Source organism: Perca fluviatilis, chromosome 1, assembly GCF_010015445.1.
Source record: "Perca fluviatilis chromosome 1, GENO_Pfluv_1.0, whole genome shotgun sequence".
In the NCBI taxonomy this organism is placed as follows: Eukaryota; Metazoa; Chordata; class Actinopteri; order Perciformes; family Percidae; genus Perca; species Perca fluviatilis.
Genome location: NC_053112.1, coordinates 43,333,906 through 43,358,136, shown reverse-complemented (window position 1 = coordinate 43,358,136; position 24,231 = coordinate 43,333,906). Strand labels below are relative to the sequence as shown.

General features: G+C 40.3%; 2 protein-coding genes across 5 annotated transcripts in view; one reads left to right on the top strand and one right to left on the bottom strand.

The window, feature by feature from the left end:
* Positions 1-1,083: 1,083 nt before the first annotated feature.
* Positions 1,084-7,732, top strand: LOC120547532 (fibrinogen-like protein 1). 2 transcript variants are annotated; one of them, XM_039783114.1, is made up of 7 exons: positions 1,084-1,212; positions 3,402-3,570; positions 5,529-5,688; positions 5,874-5,971; positions 6,054-6,142; positions 6,985-7,181; positions 7,356-7,732. In XM_039783114.1, the coding sequence occupies exons 2-7, from the start codon at positions 3,459-3,461 to the stop codon at positions 7,525-7,527; spliced, it is 828 nt and encodes a 275-aa protein (XP_039639048.1). In that variant the 5' UTR covers positions 1,084-1,212; positions 3,402-3,458; the 3' UTR covers positions 7,528-7,732. The 2 variants fall into 2 exon arrangements, with proteins under 2 accessions (XP_039639048.1, XP_039638964.1); XM_039783030.1 differs by lacking the exon at positions 1,084-1,212 and adding an exon at positions 2,338-2,487.
* Positions 7,733-7,734: 2 nt separating this feature from the next.
* LOC120547285 (microtubule-associated tumor suppressor candidate 2-like) overlaps positions 7,735-24,231 on the bottom strand; it is a 100,959-nt gene continuing 84,462 nt past the window's right edge. For 2 of the 3 annotated variants that reach the window (XM_039782921.1, XM_039782930.1), the window contains 8 exons: positions 18,077-18,200; positions 17,830-17,920; positions 16,300-16,405; positions 15,910-15,983; positions 11,812-11,910; positions 10,655-10,771; positions 10,302-10,399; positions 8,866-9,079 (listed from right to left, as the gene is read on the bottom strand). In XM_039782921.1, coding sequence (XP_039638855.1) covers positions 8,866-9,079; positions 10,302-10,399; positions 10,655-10,771; positions 11,812-11,910; positions 15,910-15,983; positions 16,300-16,405; positions 17,830-17,920; positions 18,077-18,200 — 923 coding nt within the window. Of the gene's footprint in view, positions 9,080-10,301; positions 10,400-10,654; positions 10,772-11,811; positions 11,911-15,909; positions 15,984-16,299; positions 16,406-17,829; positions 17,921-18,076; positions 18,201-24,231 lie in introns of all 3 variants that reach the window. The other variant, XM_039782855.1, reaches the window with a different exon arrangement.

The window sequence follows — 24,231 nt, the reverse complement described above, 5'->3', positions numbered from 1 at the left end:
GAGACATTATTACCTTATTTAATCATTAAATTAATAAATATTTTTGTTGCATCTCTTTTCGGTGTTGTAATTTGTAGACGGCCCTAAGCACTCTTACTGCCTGGTAGAAATAGCAGCAGCAGCAACAGCAGAGAGCAGAAGCCAGCAGGCAAGTGTTCATAAACTGGTGTAGGCCTACTTACAAACTTTCCAATCCATCGTTTTATGAGTGCATAACCTATTTGTACTACTGTAGACGTTTGGTATCATTTCGGGCATTATTAGTGGGGTAATGTTAAGAGACACTTCGGATCCATTAGCCTAAGCTATTCAGCTGATAACGCTACTCTACGCTAACTCTCCCAATGTTCGACCCAGCTGAAAAAAGCTTCTGGGTGAGTGTTTGGCTCGAGGTCATGGTGCAAAGGACCCTAGGGTGAAATTACTCCGAACCATCACTTTAATTACCAATATTTAATCACATCACTTTAATCAGGAAATAAAAAAAATGATTATTTCTACAAACCCACATTTATACTTTTCTATATTTCTACCTTTTTCATTTATTAATTTCCTTTCTGTATTTATGTTAATGAGGTAGATGGTAATTACTTCGGCGGAGGCGCGTCGGACGGTTCACGCCTCGCCGTCGTCCAGGGTTCGAAATGAGGGGGGTCTGGGGTGATGCCGGACGCGATATTACGAATCCCACTATGGCCACGCCAAGACCCGCCCTTCAATAGCATTCACACACTACTATTGGCCAGGCGTCCATGCTTACACGTACAGGTCCTATCCCCTGACCAATCCCCTAACCCTAACCTTAACCACTCGAGGTGAAATGCCTAACCCTAACCAATCAAGCTGCTTCGTAGGGCGGGTCTTGGCGTGGCCATAGTGGGATTCGTAATTTTGCATCCCGGACCCCCCCATAAGTCATTAGGGACCCCCTATAAGAATTTATTTTTAGATTTTGGGGGGTCCCCGACAAATTTTTTAACATTAAAAATGATTGTGAAAATTATAGGTCTTTAGTGACGTTTTATATTTATAACAATAATTTATTTATTTCCTAGCGCGATTGGGCAGCAATCAGGGCAGCTAATAGCATCACAGATTGTTGTTGTGGTCCTCCGGCGCATACAGTACAGTCTATGGCGCAGACACGTATGTTATTGTTGAACGCGGCAAAAACGAAGCCTCACAAAGAGTGAAATCCCTAATGAAAATCCTGTAAGTGCTTCGATTATGTTTATATCTCGATAATAATTGCTTATTATAGTAAAATATTTGGAGTTGGTGTTCCTATATCAAAAGTTGCATTAACTAACTTAGATACCCAGTGTAACGTTATGATTAGAAGAGTGAGTTTGTCAACGTTTCTTGCTAGCTGTATGCTTCATACACATGAGGCATAGGTATGAAGCCAAATAATCTGCCAGCTAACAGCAGACATATAGCAGTTATCCACTTTGTCATGTCAGGGATTTATATAAGGTGCTGTAACTTTGTTGCTCCAGAATTAGAGGGTTACCTGTTAGATTATAGCCAATCCACTTCTCCAGACACCACTACAATACTGGGACTAGCCCAAACCATGAAAAACATCCCAAGACCATTATCCCACCTTCAAAATATGTCAATATAATTTTGCCTGCAGTATATAGTGTAGCAAGGTAGTCTTCAGTATTTTTTATAATTACATTTTAGGGGACCCCCCAAGAGTCCTAAGTCATTTCGAACCCTGCCGTCGTCCATTAATACCTGACAATGGACACCTCGTCGGGCATTAACCCTTACTTAATCGCAGGATTGATTCAGGTCCACTTTGCCTTACAGTGTGGTTACCATCAACCTCATTAACATACACAAATACTGAAATTTAAGTTTTAAGTTTTTTAAGTTTATTCGTACATTTATTACTGCCTCTACCAAAATTTTATTATTATTAATTTATGCATTGAATTATTTATGAATTTATGTCAGTATTAATTTATTTTGATTGATAATTCTTTGTCTTAAATAATCCAAAATGACAACAAACAAATAACTACTTTGTTGTTAATAGATTCATTAATGTTGCTGGAATTACAGACAGTGGAAAAGTGAAATCTTAAATTATAACACACATTCATAATTGGAACATTCTATCACGGGCATCACCAGTGGTCACATCACATGAGTGAAACTATAGCCAAGTGAAATTATTGTATGCCCTGTGGCAGTTTGTAGGTTCAGTTTGAGGCATTGGGTATTAGCAGGAGACAATAACTATTTATTCTAGCCACTAGATGGAGGCTATGTGTCAGTCAATGTGCAGTTTAATAATCTCCAGCCATGGTCAAAAGAGCAGTGAACAATAGCAGCAAACAGCCAAACAGGACAGAGGAGAGAGGAAGTCTGTTAGACTGTATAGGCAAAGTGAGACAAGAGTCAATCAGATCACTGATTATGCAAATGCTGAGGACATCAGTGGCCTTTCTTCTTCACATGGTTGCCTCTCTGGCGGTAAGAAAATCCAATTTATTTTCACTATATCATACTAAACACTATACTCTAATCATTCCATTTGGGTTTTCTGAGCATAGATGTTTGAGATATAAAATGGCAGTTACAAAAGAGTAGCAATCTCTTTCCTGAAACAGTGTCTCTACATTGGATTATCCAAATACGTCACTGGACAGTTTTTATAGGGACTATTTGTTTGGTAAATCAGTAGTTCATATGCAAAACTACTCATTGTGAGGTGTGTGGATTATCCAGAGTAACAAGGATTTCATTTCTGGAAAGACATGCTGCTATTATGGAAAGACAACAAAATTATGCTGCCACTCATATTTCTGTATAGTATCTGTATCTGTGTCTCTGTGTCCCAACTGGCAGAGTCAGGTTCTGTCTGAGGTTTCTGTCTGAGGTTTCTGTCTGTTTCTGTCGCCACCAAATGCTTGCTCTTGGGGGGTATTGTTGGGTCTCTGTATAGAGTGGTCTAGACCTACTCTATCTGTAAAGTTTCCCAAGATAACTTCTGTTATAAATAAAAGTGAATTAACATCACATAATGTTAAACTAATAGTTGAATACAAACCAGACATGGTAGGACTAGGCCGTACAACTGGTGTCTCTACCGTTTAATGTTGAAAACAAAAAATTCTCATCTCTTTGTTCATCACTTAAACTGTCAAGAAGCCCAACTTGTTTTTTTTATCTGCCCAACTCAAGGAGATTTTAGAAGGTTCATTGTTGATTTAAAACTATAAAAACGCAAAGCCACAGAATGTCAAACATGAAGCATGTATTCTTTTATATCAGTTTTTATCTGGAAGCAGTAGCTACTGGTTCTGGCTGTTGTATCCCACTACCCTTAAAGTATGTGTGTATCGCTCGATGTACCAGTTACTAATCTTCTTTCTTTCTCTTTTCAGGCCCCTGTGCCATGTGAGGAGAATGTGGGCCATCTGGAAGCAAAGATCGAGGGCCTGATGAATGTGATCAACAACCAGCATCGCTACATCCAGGAGCTCCACAACAGCCAGGCACAGCGTCTGGAGTCCATACCCAACTCACACCTGGGCCCTGAGAACCTCCATAGAGGTAGGGAGAGATACATACATTTGCGTTTACTGTATCTGCCTTTACTTCAAAACGATAAGAGTCCATGAACACCCCTCTGTTGGGGTCATTACGACCTTGTAAGTGGGAAGCTCAGAGTTCACGAGTTTTGGTGTGTTTTCAGAAATGGTGCAAAGGGCAGCTCTGGTAGTGCTCTCATCTACCAATTGGAAGGTCGGTCATTCAATCCCTGGCCCCTGCAGTCTACATGTACTTGGGCAAGACTCTGAACCCGGAATTGCTATTGGTGTGTGAATGTGTGTGAATGTTTATCTGATAAGAAAGTGGCACCTTGTTAGCAGCCTCGGCCACCAGTGAATGAATGTGTGTTTGAATGGTTAATGGTACGTGTACTATGGTCGTTAAGACTAGAGAAGCACTATATAAATGCAGTCCATTTACCATGGTAATTCATTGTGGATGTAATTATATTAATGTTAATATATATGTTAATATTTTGTCATTTTAGTCGTAGATATAGAGTTTTTTTGTTCGTAATTTGATATTAATTAATGTTGATATTAACGGCCTCATCTTTTGCCTTTAAATTTTTAGCATTACGTTACCTGCTAGTTCGCTTGCTATTATGCGCAACTATTTTATATTAATGAACGTCCGTTACATTCAAGCCGTTGCCAAATTACTTGATACAAAGCAAATTAAAGGTGCTCTAAGCGATGTCATGCGTTTTTTAGGCTACAACATTATTTGTCACATACAGCAAACATCTCCTCACTACCCGCTAGCTGCCTTTCCCCTGAACACACTGTAAAAAAAAAACGCTATCTCTGTAAACAGCCCAGGCTCCACAAACGGCAACGAAAACAAACATAAAACATAAACAGTGTTCCAGCCAATAACCGACAAGAAGGATTTGGGGTCAAAGGTCAAGGTCAAGGTAACTTTATTGTCCCTGAGGGGCAATTGTTTGTACAGCCAGCAGACAGACATAAAGACAAGACACACAACAATACAGCAAAACATGAAATACCCACAGTATCTAAAACACAATAATAACAGTTCTGGCAAATTGTTTTAAATAGAAATGGAAGTTGGGATAAAAGAGTTTCTGAGTCTATTGGACCTGCATCTGGGCATGGCGTACCTACGGCCTGAGGGAAGTAGCTTAGTGCTAGGGTCAGCAGCAATGGATTGGGCCTTCTTTGCCACTCTGTTGGAGTAGATGTGTGGGGAGGTTGATGCCTGCAATCTTGCCATGTCCTAACAGTACTCTCTAGTCGTTTTTTGTTTTTTAAGGACAGAGAGCAGAGAGGGGTGGGGGTTTGGGGATTAGTGTGTGGAAGGGAGGGGGACGGGATGGGGATGAGGAGGAGGGAGGGGTGAGCTAGCCTTCGTTTTGTTTGAAAATACAGTGACAGTGACATCACCCAACATCGCTTAGAGCACCTTTAAGCCTTCAGCTCCACAAAACTCTGTGTATTTGTCAGTATGGCTATGTTTACAAAATGGTGTAGTCATCAATTACAATACATCAGTTTACAAGATAATTACCTCTTCTGAAGAATCCATCATGTTTTTTAATCTTCCATGTTAGCAACTGCGTGGAGGAGGGGTGGGGGTGGTGCGCGATCATCATCATCAAAGCTTGCGTCATGTGGATGCTCCGACAGTGTTGTTGTCATTACTTAGAATTCTTCATGGGGGCGACAGAAATTACTCACTATAGCTTTAATGCTACCATTGCCGAGCGGCAGTGTTCTCATGACTTACCACTTGAGTTCCATTAAAAGTCAGCATTAGGCAACATTTCCGCGCTTATCATGATCATGCAGCTGGAAAAAATACTTCCAGCCGCTAGGAATCTAACAAAGATGTAAAGCAAATATGTCTGTGCGTTTCTGTTTGCTTCTATTGCGTTAATACCAATTATTCACCTACATGGTTTTAATATTTTACCTTGTATATCTTTGTGCATACAGACTGCTCCGAGGTGTTTGCTGATGGTAACGTGGCCAGTGGCCTGTATGTGATTCGTCCAGACGCCTCTCCCACCGCACTGAGCGTCTACTGTGACATGAACAACGGAGGAGGATGGACTGTCTTCCAGAGGAGAAGAGACGGCAAAGAGAACTTTGACAGGTGTGTGTGTGTGTGTGCGATCCCGCATGTGTGTAAATCCTATACTCACATCTTAACTACATAATTGTCTCAAAAGAAATGTCAAAGCTTACCTCGCTTTTTTGGTTCCTTTTTTGTGTATAAATTAAATTCTTTCTTGTGTGTACGTGCATATACATGCACGCACACAATCATTGTGTGTCCAGAGCGTGGGTGGAGTACAAGCATGGATTTGGAGACGTCTACTCCCCTGATGGAGAATTCTGGCTGGGCAATAAACGTCTACATGATCTCACCTCACAAGGTGTGTGTTTATGTATGTGTGGGGTTGCATGATTTGTTAGACATTATAGGACATATTTCCTATGTAACTCAGTGTTTTCTAGGAAACTACACCCTGCGGATCAACATGGAGGACTTTGAGGGTAATCAGCGCTATGCAGAGTACAAGAACTTCAAAGTGGATGATGAAAAGGTAAAACAGAGACACAAAATAAAAAATGTAAATAGTATGAGAAAGTAAAATGGCACTTAGTCCCATGGTTGAGGGTTGTCTTAAGAGTTATTGCAACAAAAAGCCAATTCCTTCCCACAGGATTCAAGATTTTCAACTAAGTTATCTCATTCTCTTTTACAATATTTAACACATTTTTGGAAAATGATATGAATTACTCCAAACTGGATTAAATCAATAAAGCTTTTGTAATTATATGTCTGTCCGCTCTACTCTTTTTCTTTCTTATAAAAACAGCTTATAACCGTCTCTCTTCTGATTTGCATTATTTTGTCTTTAACCTCAACCTCTCTTTATTTCCCATAACAGTATTCTTATTTAGACTGTTTTATGACCTTCGTTATGGGAACAACAGCGAGGACGTCTGGCTCCATTCCTGCCATCTGTTCTCATCTCTTCCTATGCAATCTCCTTTAATTCATTTTTCTTTGTCTTACCATCATACTACTGTCCCTTACTGCTCCTTAATCTTCCTCTCAACACATGTTCTTCTTCTTATCTCTATCCATTCACTTTTTCCTCCATTTATCCCTATTGCCATCTTTCCCATCCTCTTGTTGGCCTATCTTGATGTCATTTTTAATAATGCCGTCTATTCGGAACAAAACCTCATCACCCCCATCAACCTACAGTATCATAAATGTGATGATAGTGTTGATTGTATATGTTTTCTATTTCTAAATTAAAAGTTTGTTCCTCATTAATGCAAGAATCAGATAATAGTGTAAAATGTAAAAAAGAGCTTTTGCAACATCAACGATTTATTCAAAACTCTTTGCTTTTACTCCCCTGTTCACGGAAAGGACCAGTACCAATTACATGTGAGAGAGTATACTGGGAATGCAGGGGATGCCCTGGCTGATGGCCCCCCCTTTGCTGGGCAGAAATGGACCAGTCCAGGCTTGGACTCAAGCAGTGTCAAATTCAGCACCTATGACCACAAGAATGACGGTGACGCTAGGTGTATCAGACACAGCAAGTCAGGCTGGTGGTTCAGCAGGTAATAGTCTCATACTTTAGCTTCAGTCTCACTGCGGCATCTCAATTATGTGGCTAAGAACAACATGCAAATTAATAATGGAAAATAAAGGGATAAAAGTTGAAAATGGCAATATACAAACACAAACGAGTATATATGTCTAATCTTTTTTTTCCTTTTACTTCCTCATCACAGGTGTGATTCAGGCAACTTGAATGGTCACTACTACAAAGGGCCGTACCAAGCAATGGCGGATGACGGGGTGGTGTGGTACACATGGCACGGTTGGTGGTACTCCATCAAATCCGTAGTCATGATGGTACGAGCCTCTGACCTCGAACATCCGCCACTGGTAATTGCGCCGTAACCGGGACAACGCAATTCCAGAAAAGCTCGTCATTGATGTGCCTCATGACCGATAGGCTGAAGGCAAGTTTGGAAGCAACGCGTCTCCTTACCAGAGCTGAAAAGCTTACTGTTTTTTACACATTTGACTTAAACTGTATACATTTTCACCAAAATGTATACCTTGCATTTATTTGAATGTTCAAAATAAAACAATGTTGCTTTAATCTAATGTCATATTGTATTTATTCTGTGTTCAAAATAAAACATGGTGAACTGAGGCAATTTGAGTACATTTGAGGTTTTTCAAACAGGCCAGTTATCGGTCAGTTACAGAGTCTGGGAGTTGTTCTGGTGATTTTATATGTGACCCAAAGCAAAAACAGATATGTTTCTGTTTGGACACAAGGTGATTTTAGAGGAGGTGGGGGAGTCGTATGCCTTTGTTAATGAGAGATTTAAAGGAAAAGGTAAAGGGGGAAGGGGTAAACACTGTCCTGGCAAACACACTTCACTTCTGCATATTTGGCTCTGAGATGCCTGCTCAGATTTAACATCCGAGGGTGATTACATTCCACATAGTTGATTAAGGTAGAGGGTTGTGAGGAGCTTACACGGAGGAAGAGATATCCTTTGGATGAAAAGTTCATGTCAGTAAAAGTCAGTTCTCAAATGAACAAACTGAATATTTTTTCCTGTTTGCCCACAGTAGGACATCAAGTTCATCCACTTCTTTCAGAGGTCCAAAGCAGGTTGACTGAAGTGATTGAGCTTCGCTCTTTAGGGAAAAAAACATCCTCTTTAAAAGAAGGGAAAAAGCAAAAGAATCCATGCTAATCAAGAAGTACCCGTCATTTTATGATTATGCCAAACCCAAACAACTTTGAGTATGTTTTCACAAACCTACATATGCCACAAATCCAAGGTTTTCTCTTATCCACTCTTTAACAAGAGTGTTATAAAAGAGCAGGATGAACTGAACTTAAACTGTACAACATTTTAGAAATAAAAGGTAGGAATAGTCAAAACGAGAGTGAGGCGCCAAGTACAGACCCTGAGGTGTGCCTGTTATTTATGTTTTCTTCAGAAAAAGAAGAAAGTTTTTTTTGAAAACCAGGCATTTGGTAGAGAACAAGGCCAGTCCCACTCTCAGACTTAAGTGCATCGGTGCCACTGCAATGTCTTTTCGCTTTCAAAATAAGCGTCTTTAATGCAATTTATTCCAAATGTACAAGTTTATCATTAATATCTAACAACACTGCGGTGACTGAAGTCTTCCTCTGTATTTGAAACAGCTTGAGGCTTGTAAAGGTTATGAGGAGAAGCAGAAGGAGGAAGGGGTTGTTGCTTGTTGCTGGGGTTATCTGGGCGATACAGGTGCAGTTGCGGGGAAGGAGGCAGAGTTCCGTGGTGAGTTGAAGGGTGAGGTGGGTGAGAGGCGGCGGGGACTCGCCAGCAGGTCACCGTTGTGCAGCTTCCACAGTAGCTCCTCATTCTCCATGGACAGACGCTTGTTGACCTTGGACTCTTTCTGCAGTGTCTGCTGGAGAATGGCCTGTTCACTGGACAGCTGCCTGCAGGGGGAGAGAGAGAGCTGGAGTGGGCTGGAGAACTTCTGTAAAACATGCTTTACACTGGTTAACACTGGTTAACTAAACTTTCAAACAAGACTGACCATGTGTGATCCAATAAAATATACTCAAATGTCTTTGTTTCACTGGTCAGATGATACAATAATCAGAAAAACAATATAGATGCTGATAGACATGTTTGTGATTATTTTGCCTATTCAGATTATTTATTCATTTGAGATTATTGTTAGTGTTAAACTATTTAAATTCAGGGCCTCATAATAAAGACACTTCCTTTATTGTGATATGTGTCACAATGTCCTATTTTACAGATTATGAGTTAAAGAAAAGGCAAATGTGAGAGAAAGGTCAGATGTGAGATAAAACCACAGGAAAGCATGACTGATGACCTTTTGTTCACTCTGCATGGGCTAAAAGTCCAAGGACAGTGAGCTGAATCTCCACAATCATTTCACATATATCACATAACTATTTAAATGTGTCAGTAAAAATCCTACCCTAAATTAGGGTAGGATTGAGATTATGAGACTAGATATTGTTTTAGATTTTGGATATCGTATATCATATGACATTACTGGTGTCTTTCACTGGCTACAACTTTATGTAATTTTCGAAACTTACCAGACTGTTCTCGCAGTTCTATTATTTACTTTTACATTTTTGTATATCCACATTACTGATTATTGTTTGTCACAAATCTCATTGTGTAAATATTGTGTGAAAGCATCAATATACCTATTATAACTATTGGTGCTTACCGATAGATTACCCTACAATATTGTCGCAATATCGATAGAGGTATTTTGTCAAACATATTGTGATATTTGATTTCCTCCATATCCCCCAGCCCTACCCTGAGTTTTAACCTTTTTGTAGTCACTGCCTCAGAGGGTAAGACCTCATAACACTTGGTATCCCAGGCAGGTTAAATCAACAGTGAGTCTTATCTGTTAAAGGTCTAATATTGTCATGAAGTAGAGACAGATGGATTACTGAGAGAGAAGTGGAGCAAAATTAGGAGGCACATAGACTGAAAAATCCTGCTGTAGAGCACATGGCAAAACTGACGCCTCTGCAGAGAGATGAATCACCATCTCACCACACACACACACACACACACACACACACATACACATACACACACACATACACACACACACACACACACACACACACACACACACACAGCACCTGGAGAACGTACTTGGAGAGAGCAGCGTGTTTGTCCATCCTAGCCTTGTAGTCCTCGTTCTCCTGTTGGACCTTTGTCAGACACTCCTGCAGTTTCACATTAGTCTCCAACTGTGACACACAGCAACAAAAAGACTATATGCATATATTCCTCTGAACGGTGACAATATGTCTTGACTGCATGCTTCGTGCTCATCTTCAATTTAGCAATTTTCCATTTTACAGTGTACAAAAAGTCAAAAAGTTATCAGATTTCTTTCTGAATATTGGACTTTTGTGAGAATGAAAAAGCCTCTAAAAAAGCATTTAGACCACAAGGGGGCAACCGACACTCCAAGATGATATTTGAAAGAAAAAGATGCTTACCAGTTTGTCCATTTCCATGAGCTTCTTCTCCTTATGGTGCAGCTGGTTGTTCTTGATCTCCAACACCACCTTAAGACTCTCCAGCTCCTGCTCCAGGTAGACTGTGTGGGAGTCCTTCTGCACAAACAAACAAACAAACATACAAGTTAGAGCAGGCTACAGCGAACTGTAATGTCCTCTGTGGGGAAAGCAGCTCCCTGAGACAGCAGACAAAGACAGTAATACTGATTACAAGTCACCATGTGATCATGCTTATCATGTCATTTCTGTGAGCTAAAGGCTCTGACACACCAACCCGACGGCTGACCGTCGGTAGAAAAGGAAGTCGGACTGATCAGTCGGCTCCCTGAGGTCAAAAAAGTGCATCGGGACACACCAAACTTGAGCGTACATTCTGCGCTGTATTGTTGCCCAAAAAATACAAACCAGAAATGACGGAACATCTCTCTAGACCTAGTAAACACAGAGCATGCTGTCGTCAGTCATTGCTTTCATTAGAGAGTGTTGATAGTAGTCAAGAAGGATCGTTTGTGTCATTACTTGCTGAACGGAAGAAAATACTATGGCTAGTAATAAGAAGATACTGGTGTCAGCTCCGGTTTTCTCGAGCACTGATTTGCAAGTCAAGGGCTAGCACTCAATCAATCAGATTGGTACACACAGGGTGCTCCCCCCCCCTAAAATATGACTGCCCCCACCCTGGTAACTCCCACCAATCCATTGGCCTAGAGTGCTGGCAATCTGACAATTGTGATTTTTATTGGATCCGAGTTCTGTCGTTTGGCTCCCTGTTCTGCCAATCTTCCCAGCCCTTGTCACATGACCAACTAATGTTTCTATGATGACTATCCAAAATTCTGATACCATGGAACTAGCACTGGAATTGTTTTTCAACAAAGTGGCAGACTGAGTCTATAGAAAATGTGTATTGTATTCTGATATACAATTTGTTTAAAATGAAAACAAGTGAAACTAATAACGAGTGTGGTGTTTTATTTAGCAGAATTACATTATGTTCTATCCTATCCAATATTTCCTACATTTCATACATAAGTAGATTTACTATGCTGTATTTTCATAAAATACACACACACACACACATACAAGATGTCAGTTCATGGGGCTCAGAATAAATTTAGAGTGTGTGACATCTTTACCAGATTTTTGTCAGTGAGTATTTGCTTCCTCCTCTCCTCCTCTGCTTTCAGCTTCTCATTCAGAGCCACCTTCTCTGCTGACAGCTCAGATATTTTCTCCTGGTAAGAGGGATAGAGGTGGACAAAAAAAAAGAAGACATAAGAATTATTGAGTGAACAATGAGCTAACCAATCTTACCAATTTACCGACTTCAGAGTCAGAAACAGTAGCAGGTAAACTCATGAAAATGCTGCTTCTTCACTGTTGACCTGAGAGGGATTAAAACACTTTACTGCCAATATAAAGAATAAGCAAAGCATTTGTTTTTGTTTATGCAGGAAAGACTCCAGATGTGACACATTAGAACTTTTAGAATTCATCTTCCTGCAGAGATATGTCCTTTTTCTTTATATGTATTCATACCTATCATAACTTTGCTTTGCTTTCAACATTAAAACTGAACTATTTACTCCACCGTTAAATTGAAGGGAGTATGGCAGGCAGCACACTGACACATTATAAGAAATAATCTTTCTATGATAAATAGGGCTGGACCCGAATATTCGAATATTCGTTCGGTGGGTTGGTATTCGATTTGAAAATTTGACATTCAAATATTCGTTTTTTTATTTATTTTCTGCATTTATCTCTCGTTCACACTCCAGTCCAGTTGGTGGCAGTAATGCACATTTAAGTTGGTTTGCCAACCGCCAATAAACTACAAAGAAGAAGAAGAAGATACTGAAATGGAAAACTGTTTTGCGTTTTTCCGTTGTGATTCGGCCAGAAACTTCAACATTGTGAGGCGAAGAGATCGTTTTGGAATATAAAGCTTGGATATTACATTTCCTTGGACTCTTAGGGATTTATGAAAATCAAGTTTTGGTCAAAATACCACTTTGTTGCTGAAAGGACAACGAAAACAGGTATGCATGCACTCTCGGCATTACGGCTGAATTGTTTTATTTTCTGTTACTTTGTAACAGTTGTGTACATGGCTGTATATTTTAAAGATTTAATGCTTTAAAGTTATAAAAATGCTCATGAGTGGAAATTTTATCGAGGTTACAGCGACGCCCCAGTCACAAAGTGTCCCGTTGACGGGACGGTGATCTGAGGTTAAAAGTTTATTAATTCTGAACGCGTCTGGCCTATCTATATTGCACCAAATATGACACTGCACTCCCTTGTGAAGTCGTTTGGATGAAAGGTTCTCAAATAATCAAAATGCAAACAAACAGACAGACACATAGAGATTCCTGCCTTTATTAGAGATAATAATATGTTCAGCCCCCTCTCTCCGAAGCTTTGAATATTCGATGCTCATTACTACCGAAGCTTCGAAGCTCAAAAAATGGTATTCGGACCAGCCCTAATGATAAATCATCCGCACTCCTTTTGGGCTTTTTTTTCCTGGAAAACAAATGCAGAAAAATATAGTTTTTGGGTAGCAAGGCAACTCCATTTTCTCTATCCAAATTGAAAAATTCTGTGGTAGAATGCTGCAGCACGTTTAGTAAACTCTAGTCTCGCTTTGCCAGGGCCACATTCAGCCCCGACAAAACATAGCAACACGTTTCTTTAAACTGAAACTGGGGTTTGTTGATCAAGCGCTGTGCCTTTTTACTACCACAAGTTTACATACACGTCTCTGCTGATTGGGTATCACCTGTGACACAGCCAATACTGTAAACGAGAGACAGATGAGAGAAAACGTAACTCAAAGCCTGTACACCGTTCCGAGGAAACATGTCGTTCAACCAGGAATCCGTAGCAAAACGGTGCATACTGTTATGAGATTGAACATGCCCCAGACCTTCGTCCACAGCGCTGCGAAGGAGGGTCTGAGTAGTCCACACACCATTCCAGGATAGGAGAAAAACATGCTCTGGTTTATTGGCATTTCTTTAAACCAATCACAATCGTCTTGGGTGGTGCAAAGTAGCCTCGGGAAGGAACTTGTTTTGGTGGAACGTGTACGTTCAAAGGTTGTTTTAGTCGTGCAACATAAAACTCAGATTGGACAGATAGTCTAGCCAGCTGTCTGGATTTACCCTGCAAAGATCTGAGGAGCAGTTAACCATAGTCCTCAGAAAGTGTTTAGAAAGCCAACACAAAGGAAGAGGAAGGGGACGGGCACCTGGCCGAAAAGAGAGATTTACCAGAACAATCCCAGAGGGGAACGTAACCTTTAACCACCGTGAACTGTAAGATCCTCTGCTCTTATCTGCTATAGGTCTACTGGACATTCAGTGCTTACGCAGGGAAAATTATATACACACTTTACACACACTGTTAATAAAGAAATAGTTCACCCAATAACTAAATAAACTTTATATAGTAGGCCTACTCACCTATCTATGCTCTTTATGGTCCCAGAAAAGGTTTTCTATCAAATGGTGTTAAAGACATCGGAACGCCCGAAAAATGAAAGCATATCAGTGCAAACAGACTTTGACGGAGTCCAAATGAAAGACAGCAAAATGGTTCTAAAACATGGCATCAGGATTATGTCATATCTTGCGAGCACAGAGAAAACATGCTCATGAGCAAATTATATCATTTCACACGTGCAGATATTACTCTTTGTGCACCAATTCAACAATCAAGAGTTGTACAGACAGCTGCGAGTGTGAAACAAAACATAGGGAGAGGGAAAGAATGGCACGCATGTAAGTTGCACGCGCCCGCGAGTGTCTGCTTTGTGATTGCTGGAGGGCATACACGCTCTGGCAGGTAGACTCTGCTCTCGAATTTGATTTCTGCTCACCCGAATTAAACAGATTTTGACGGAAACCAAGGGAGGCACTGGCCCTCCTATGATTTGTCACTTTTAGGGCAATCTCACCCACACAGAGCTTATTAGTCTACCTCGATTGACAGCTAACGTTCAGAAAGCCCGGTGTAGCCTACCGGCCAAAAAATTGTTTTTCTGTCTTTGACGATGTAGCGCAAGACAGCACCATAAATAAAGTAATGTATAAGTGCCTCTCATCTGTTTTGTTGTTGGGATGCAATGCTTTTGAAATGTCCGTAAATCCTTGCCAATGCACTACCATGGCTGTTGTTTAGCCTGGCCAGCCAGTTTGATTAGCCTAATCTATAACAGAAATTTAGAGTCAACCAGCCAGATACTTATACTGTTTTTGGCATGTCACACATATCCAACAACACAACAGATGAGAGACACTTATACAGTCCTTTATTTACGGTGCTATCTTGCACTACATTGTTAAAGTTACTATATGTAACTTTTTAATATTTCTGAAACTGTGTAATTTTTCATCTGATGATCATAAGTGACCAGTAACAGTAAATGAGACTAAAAGTAAAAAGAACGCTATTATTATATAGTTTTTATTAATTCTTTAACGATTCTTTAACGAATTTCGTTAGTTTATAATAGGAAGAATTGTAAAATATAATTTTCTTGAAGCTGTTAAGTCAGAAAGTTTTAAGAATTAAGTAAACCGGACACTTTTAAAAGGGAGTTGTTGCTTGAATAAAGGAGACATTGCTATTAAATATAAAGTAATTAGAAAACGTTTTTTTTGTCCGATGAACATCAATTGCAGCTTAATTGCAAACAGGTGTAGGCATAAAGCCGAAATATTCCCAAAATGTGCCCCTTGTATGGACACAATTAATTAGCATTAATTAAACAAACTGGACTTTGGGGTCAAGTGTAGTCAGATCCGGGCCAAGGTCCCGGATGTACAAGCCCCCTTACAGCATCAATTCCATTTTATTTTTATATTTTAAATTGCCACCTGCCTCCAGAATTTGGTGTTCTTCTGCAAAGCAGACACACTCGCACTCGCGCGTGGTGACTGCTCTGTGCACGTGCTGCTTAGTTTAATACATGGAGGTGCCATTCTTTCCCTCTCCCTATGTTTTGTTTCACGCTTGCAGCTGCCTGTACAACTCTCGATTGTTGAACTGGTGCGCAGAGTAATATATGCACATGTGAAATGATATAATTTGCTCGTGAGCGTGTTTTAGACGTCTCAAAACCTTTCTGAAACTTCCTGTGCAGCATTATTTTTCACTCACTAAACTATTGCTAAAAGCATCTTTTGAAACCTTTGTGTTAATATTAATATATGAACGTCTCTTACAGAGAGAGATGTTTCAGTCTCCTTCAGAGTTTTATTCAGGTTCTCCAGGTCTGTCTGCTGGATTCTCTTTAGCTCTGAAATGCACAAACATATACACAAACACACATTTATTTATTTTTACATGTAATTTTTACATTACATTTATTTTTACATTACATTTACATTAGCATCAAGTGATCAAGCAAAATAACAGACTAGCTAATCAGTAATGACTAATCTTGAATACTCATTCAATATTTTAAAGCAATTAATGCATGTACTGTTAAATATGGAAATAACTTCAGATAATCCTCAGTTTTATGAATGCCAGTGTTAGACCGGTAACAAACTTAAAATATTGTAATAATATTTAAAATATTAAGCTGTGGTATGTATTTGTCCTGCACACACCTTGTGTGGAGGTCTCATACTCCAGTTTGAGAGACTCCATATTCTGGCTGTGACTCACTTCCTGATTCTTTCTCTCTGATTCCTGTTGGCTCCTCAGCTCCTCCACCTGAAGGATGCAGATGCAAATTAAGGCGGTGTGCAAATTACTTTATAGCGCTTAAGCACTGCTAGTACCAGCTCTGCTCGACTCGGCTCGACTCGTGCCCCGTCCTCCATTTTCCATTGCAGATTTAGTACCACCTAATCATGAGGCTGAAAACTGCTGTGACCTAATGCGACACACACACACACACACACACACACACACACACACACACACACACACACACACACACACACACACACACACACACACACACACACACACACACACACACACACAAACACACAGACAGTGGAAGGTGTGTTGTTTTTGATGCACGGCATGTGGCTGTTTGCCAGAAGACACATTTAGTTTCAAAAGAAGCTGTAGGCAGCAAAAAAAAAACACAGCTAGCTAAACTATTTAAAAATGTCATGTTTGTTCAGGACACATCCGTCTGTCGCTAGCAATGATGATGCAGTGATTAGTGACGATTCTCTCCGACCAATCAGCAGTCTGCAGGTTTTCACGTAACCTTTTGGTATCGCCTCAGCTCGCTTGGAACCTCGACGGAGGTGATACTAAAAAAAGTACCTGTCAGCTAGTACCAGGGACTTTTTTTCGTAATGGAAAACCTAAAAGGCGAGTAGAGTCGAGGCGAGTCGAGTGTAATGTAATGGTAATGGAGTGTAATGGATGTAATGGAAAAACGCCATTAGTAAAGCCAAGTGAAACTAATGCCTACCATACACTAGAAGACTTTGAAAAGACTAAAATTTGTATTGTCATTGATTTTTAGTCCCAGACGATACCATTTTACTACCAAGACTTAAAATTTACAATAATATCAAACACATTTGATTTTGTCAAAACGTCAAGATGGGAAAAAGACAGACTCAAGAGTTCAGTCTGAGGAGTGTAGGATGATGTCCAAGGTGTTTACAGTAATTCAAAGAACCAGTAGAGACATTTTGTTTCCAGTCAGAGCTCTGTGCAGCGTCTTTGGTGTGTGTTTCCATCATCTTAGATAATAATGTTCAAGATTCAGAGATCAATGCATTCAATTACATGTATTACATATCATGTTTCATTGAGTGCTGTCTCTGTCACCTGTTGTGTTCAACTGTCATTATTTCATAATAAAACTTTTTTTATAGGAGAGACATAGGCTGAAGAATATTTTACAAGACAAAAAACTATTTGTTACTGTATACACATAGAAGAGTGACTGTAACATTTGATTAAAAAAATTAAACCATCTAACATTACCCACTGAGACAGGAAAAGGTCATTCCCGTCCAGTTTGACTTGGAGGCTAACCCTATGAAGTGTGTGTGTGTGTGTGTGTGTGTGTGTGTGTGTGTGTGTGTGTGTGTGTGTGTGTGTGTGTGTGTGTGTGTGTGTGTGTGTGTGTGTGTGTGTGTGTGTGTGTGTGTGTGTGTGCTGACCTGCTGTTCCATTAACATGCGGCATTTGTCAGCCTCCTCCTGGTACGTCTGGTGGACTTTGTCCCACTCTGTTTGGTAAAAGCTCCTCAATCTGACACACAGAGGAACATACAAATAGACACAAATTACATCCAGAGAACAGTAAAATCACAGTGTGGTAACACTGAGCAGTTATAGTTATAAAAACCACATGTATGTGAGGATGAGTGTCCAGCTGTGAGCACAGCAGCAGAGATGAATGCCACACCTGTCCTCCAGCTGCACTAGCTCCTCCTTGTGGTGCTCCTCCTGCCTGTTCAAGGCCTCCTCCAAGCTGACGCGCACTTCCTCCTTCTCCTTCTGCAGTCGGTCGCAGCACTGTGATGATGAAACTGAAAGGAGACAAGAAGAGTGAGAGGAAATTTTGTTTGTACTACTGACTACTGACACTTGAAGGAACCTTTAAAGTACCTGGACTTGTGTTTGGGAATAAATGTTTCATATTAAATGTGGAAGACAAAAGGAGAGAGTGACAGAGCAAGAGGCCGCCTGACAAAAGTAAATCTCAGACAGGCTTTTAGTTGGGGAGAGCGAAATAAAAAGCTGGCCATCTTGTCTCTGTAGTTTTTGATCATGTGTAGTGTAATCATAACACATGCACATGTACAGCTGTTCATATTTATGACAGTGTTTTGAATTGCACTCTAAAACGTTTGCCAAATCCCAAAAAATCCCGATTCTTACATAATGTTGCTATAAAGTGTGATTTCCATAACATAAAATCATCATATCACATTATGTCAGTCCAGACTATATGGAGATTGGACATGCCTGGAACTATCAGTGTCTCAACAGGTAATGAATAACAGGTGTGTGTGTGTGTGTGTGTGTGTGTGTATGTGTTCTTCAACGACATTCCAGTTAAATTACTCTTACAGCAGACATGAGATCCAACCCTGAAACATCTGCAAGTCAGCTCAGAAGTATGCAGCAAGACTCATTCTTCTCATTACTAATTTGAACTCTCACAAGCACGTGCCTGCTTCCCTCTGTCTTTACCTATCATCACACACCATTTTGATTTAAGTAAAAATATCTAGATATAAAAAATACCTGGACTACCAAAGATCTCTTTTTGATGTCATTTTGTCATTTTGTCGGCACTTACACAGTTCCCAGATTTGCAGCAGAGTTACACCATGTAAACACTTTACCCCGGTTAAAATCTGAGTTCTCATAACCCGGTTAACAGACCTAGAGAACTCCTTCAGTAACCGGTGTATTCCTGCAGGTTAAGCGCCTGCGCATGATTTTTGAACTGGAAATAATTTGTCAGCGCTGTGAGTCGTAGTCGTTGCTATGATACCATACAACAAAACAGCGATGCCTGAATCAGCGTTACATCGGGAAATGGCTAAACATACTGTCAACACTGTGTTTCGGCAAAAAAAGTGGAGGGACCGAGCAGCCCCCGCTGCAGCCGCTGACTAACGTTAATGTTAATTAGCTAACGAAGTTAGCTTGATAATTCCACCTGACACTGGGTGACACTTGTTACGGATATAAAGACCCGAACAAGTTGTCTGGTGAGAGCACTGTGCTTTCCTATGCTGTGACAAGAGTGTGTAAATGAAATATTCAGTTGTTAAATTTGACTAATTTCGGTGGCCTGTCTGTGTAATTTTGACATCACCCGGAAGAAAAAGCCAGTTGTGAGTTTGCAGAGCGCCACCTCCTGTACCGGACCCTTCAATAGCATTCACACACTACTATTGGCCAGGCGTCCATGTTTACATGTACAGGTCCTATCCTCTGACAAATCCCCTAACCCTAACCTTAACCACTCAAGGTCAAATGCCTAACCCCAACCAATCAAGCTACTTTGTAGGGCGGGTCTTGGCGTGGCCATAGTGGGATTCGTAACTTTTCGTACCGGACCGGAGGAAGAGTTACTCCTGTCATTCTTCCCATTCTTACCCGCTCATGAATATGAGGAGACCTGCTATAACCCAGATATTCACTTAACCGGGGTTACTGCTGTGTTTTTGGAATGATTGTAAAGATCTCCAAAGAATATGTTTACAGCATTTCCTCTCTAACTGGGGCATTTTGGGACCGATTGGTAGAATTGTTGTGGACGAAGCGATACACTGGTAAGAGCAAATTACGTTAAACCATGTATTGAGCTAATTTTTAAATAGCTCACGTTACTGTATTGTGGTAACAGTTAACTTAATTTCATATTGTATATGGCATTTTCTTTTGCGGTGAGCACATTTTCCACCAAAACAAGTTCCTTCCTGAGACCGTTTTGCAGAACCACCGTCGCTGCGTACAAAGCCTAGCGCCGTCCAAGAAGATTGTTATTGGTTTAAAGAAATAGAATAACCCAAAGCATTTTTTTCTATCACAAAATGTATGTGTTGTGTAGCCACACCTTACTCCAGTACTGTGGATATAGGTCTGGCAATGCAAGACTACTCAGTGTGTTATGTATTGGAGGAGCAGGGACCAGGGACATATGGATGCCATCACTTAAAAGGGTGAATTTAATCAAAACCCCTGTACACACATTGACTGTGCCTGCAATAAGAATAATGTTCTACCTTATATAACTGTGTGGTAACAACTGTCTGTAGCTGTGACAGTTGCTGTTTCCCTCTAAATGGAGCTCTATAGAGCAGTGAAAGCGCCTGTCACCACGCTGATGGAGACACAAAGCCAACGACAGCTGAGCTTTAACACTAGCTTGCTCTCTATCACAGACTGGACAACACAAACTCTGTGTGTGTGTGTTGTGTTGTGTGTGTGTGTGTGTGTGTGTGTGTGTGTGTGTGTGTGTGTGTGTGTGTGTGTGTGTGTGTGTGTGTGTGTGTGTGTGTGTGTGTGTAACAGCAGGTGCTTGGCAGGGGGCAGTGTAATATGATGACATCATTTGAGAAGAGACCCCTCTTCTTCTCTTAGTATAAAAATGTCTACCTGGGGGTCATTTGTGCGGTCATGAGGTGGTATGAGGGCTTTACTTTTTTTATTCAGATAAAATGAAAACATGAGGCAGTAAATGCAAGGAAACAAGGAAAATAGATCACGATCAAGAAAATGCACCTGACATGTTTAGAAGAAAGCCAACGCATTTCAGGCCAGAGTATTTAGAACTATATTGTTGGATGCAGACACAAGAGAGCTATGAATAAACATTTGGTTACGCTGGTTTAAAGTCCCTCAGGAATTCATAGTTCCTTTATATTCAAACATTGATCACATAAGAAGTGATGTTACTGTAATCTGTTCACCTCAAGTCCTGACTCTTCCTAACGGTAGGGTTCCACACAACGAAATACCTCGCGAATTTCGGCCAACGAACGTTTGCCTCGGGGGCATGGTTGCGAAAATGTAAATGGACTGCATTTATATAGCGCTTTTCTAGTCTTAACGACTATTCAAAGTTCTTTAACATAGTACAGGAACCATTCACACACATTCACACACTGTGGCCAAGGCTGCCGTACAAGGTGCCACCTGCTCATCAGATAAACACTCACAAACTCGGGGTTCAGTGTCTTGCCCAAGGACACTTCGGCATGGGACTGCAGGGCCAGGGATCAAACCACCAACCTTCCGATTGGCAGGCAACCGCAAGTCCGCAACATTTTTTTAAATGTCCCGGGCTGTCAGAAGACAGGGCGGTAAAAATGCACAGCAGCAAACCATCGGTAAAATGTTAGCTCATAAATGCTCTGGTAACCTGGCTATATAGCCTAGCTGCCTTGCTATGCTTACAATGAAATGCAATGTCCGAAAATGCAAGCCGTATACCTGTCGGCTAGCTGAATCATTTTGATTGTTTAAACTATCTACAGTGGTCTATTTGGTGGTGTGTTTGCCCTGTTTAAGTTTGTGTGACATATAAACAACAATCCGTATTGCTACAAGTGTCAATGTTCGCCAACAAAACATGTAATCAAACAAATGCACAAGTAGCCTAGCTAGCTAGCTGCCTGGCTAGGCTACAATGAAATCCAATGTCCGAACATGCTAGCGATGTGTTTAAACTAACATATACAGTGATCTATTTAGTGGTGTATGTGCCCTAACTAAGTTTGTGTGTCATATAAAACACAATTTGTGTTGATAGAAGTACCAATGTTCGTGTAGAAACATTTTAATCACATCAAAATGTTCATGATACGGCGCTGATAACCTCCGCCATCTTTGTCAGACTTTTTTTGTAACTCCTGCCTCCAAACACAAACACACAGACCTGATTGGTTCTCGAGTGGTCCTCATTTGAATAAAGTTAAACTTTCGTCAACTTTATTTCGCTCCCCTCGGCGATTCGCTCTCATCTCGCTCAATCAGGGCGAATTTCGTCTCCATTCAACCTCAATGAGATCAAAGCGAAATTTCGCTGTGTGGAAACCTACCGTAAGTGTAAACCTCCTATCAAACAGTGCTTTTAAAACATGCTGCATGTTTTAGAAGCACTGTTTGATTAGAGAATAATCTCATTTCAGGATTATCGAGACAAGTTGAAAGCAGAGGAAGCAGGAATGCTGCTCTAACCTGATCCTAATAGTTGCAGCAGCAGTTGTGTTACAGTAACTCTACATTGTAAACCTTCACAGGAAAACAATTTAAACCATTTAAAATGATCCACTAAGAAGAGAGACAGGAACAGGTCTTTCCCGTTCAGTTTGACTTGGAGACTAACCCTATGAGGGTTTAACAGACAGAGTGTGTGTGTGTGTGTGTGTGTGTGTGTGTGTGTGTGTGTTTGTGTGTTTGTGTGTGTGTGTGTGTGTGACAGCAGGGTTCTATACATTGCTGACATTCCTCAGCTCTGTGTGTAAAGAGAAGAGCCAAAGGTCAACACGCAGTAAAAGAAAAGATTATATTCACTGCTGCTCTGAATGATGAACAGAGGATGGTGAACAAAAAAAAAGGCTTTCAGGATGTGCTCTTCTGTTGTGTGTGTGTGTGTATATATATATTTCTATGTGCATGTTTGTGTGCAGAAATGCATGCCTTAATGTTGCTATGTTAATACAGTGCATTTGTGCATCAAGTCTATCCAGTGAGTGTGTATGCATGTCCCTATGGTGTGTTAGCTTAACTGTGGGTGTGGGTGTGATCTTTTCTACCAGTCTGGTAAAGACTGACTATTGTCACGATGCATACGCTAAGCTATCTGAGTACATACATACCAGTACCAGTTAGCATTTAGGACACAATGCTAATGTTATTTCCAGTGGATGTCAGATAATGTCACCTAAGTGTTTGTGTTCAGATGCCCAAATAGAAACCTTAACCACATCTGTGAATTGAACAGATTGTGAATTGAGTCATAAAGTTTGTGAGAAGATTAAAGTAAATTAATAATACAATATATTCACTTGCTCCATCTCCCCTGCCTGTAGACGCTTCCTTTTCTTTGTAAACACATTGTATGTAATCATCAAGGCTGACCTCATGCATAGTCTCAATGACAGTTAATGGCTGACTTCCAAACGCTGCAAAACTATTAAGCAGCACACCTCTAACACACAGACACATAGACATCAAACTGTTTCCTAATCATTTTCTGAAAACTCCACAGCAGTGCAGGTGATATTCTGCATTATTTGGATGGATCATCTTTTGTTACTTTTTGTATGTTTTCTTACTCATATGCTGCAATTATGTTAAAAGTTCCACTTTGATTGAGATTGTTCTGAAGGGCAATGGTTGACTGTGTAGAATAAAGAGAGGCCTTTGTATGCTGCTGTTGATACTCATACTAGTAGCTCATGTGGTTAATTTATTCATAAAAATAACCTAGACCCTATTTTCCTATGTTTTTGTGTCTAAGTGACAAGGAACAACAATCTTTGAAACTGGTCCAGGATTAAGCAAGACCGCTGAAGCAGCGAAACAAGCTGCAATGGGCAAATGCGCACCTTCAATTTACATCCACAAAAGTGCTTGTATGTGGCACTGACATGCTCAGATTATTATTCTGTACAACAACATTATAAAAAGGATTCCTATAGCGATTTTAGGGCTGTTTCTGGTTAAGCAAAAAGGATCTTACTCTTTAACAAAAAGGTGAGATTATTTCCATAATTTTGTCAGACACTTTCAATAACTAACTGAGCCTCACTGGCAAAAACAGTGGTTTTGGTGGACATACATTGACGGTGCGCATTTGCCCTATGTGATTATATTGCAGCCTGTATCGCGGCTGCCGGTTACAGCTCAATACTGGACCAATTCTAAAGATTTCTGTTCACATTAGTCAATTAGACACCAATGTATGGGAAAATTAGGCTAAAATTTGTTGAAATTGTTGAAATTACGGAAATTAAGGAAAGAAAGACATCAAAAACATCAATATAACAGCTGATTTGTTTGAACTTTTGAACGGTATTGTATTTACTGTTTTGT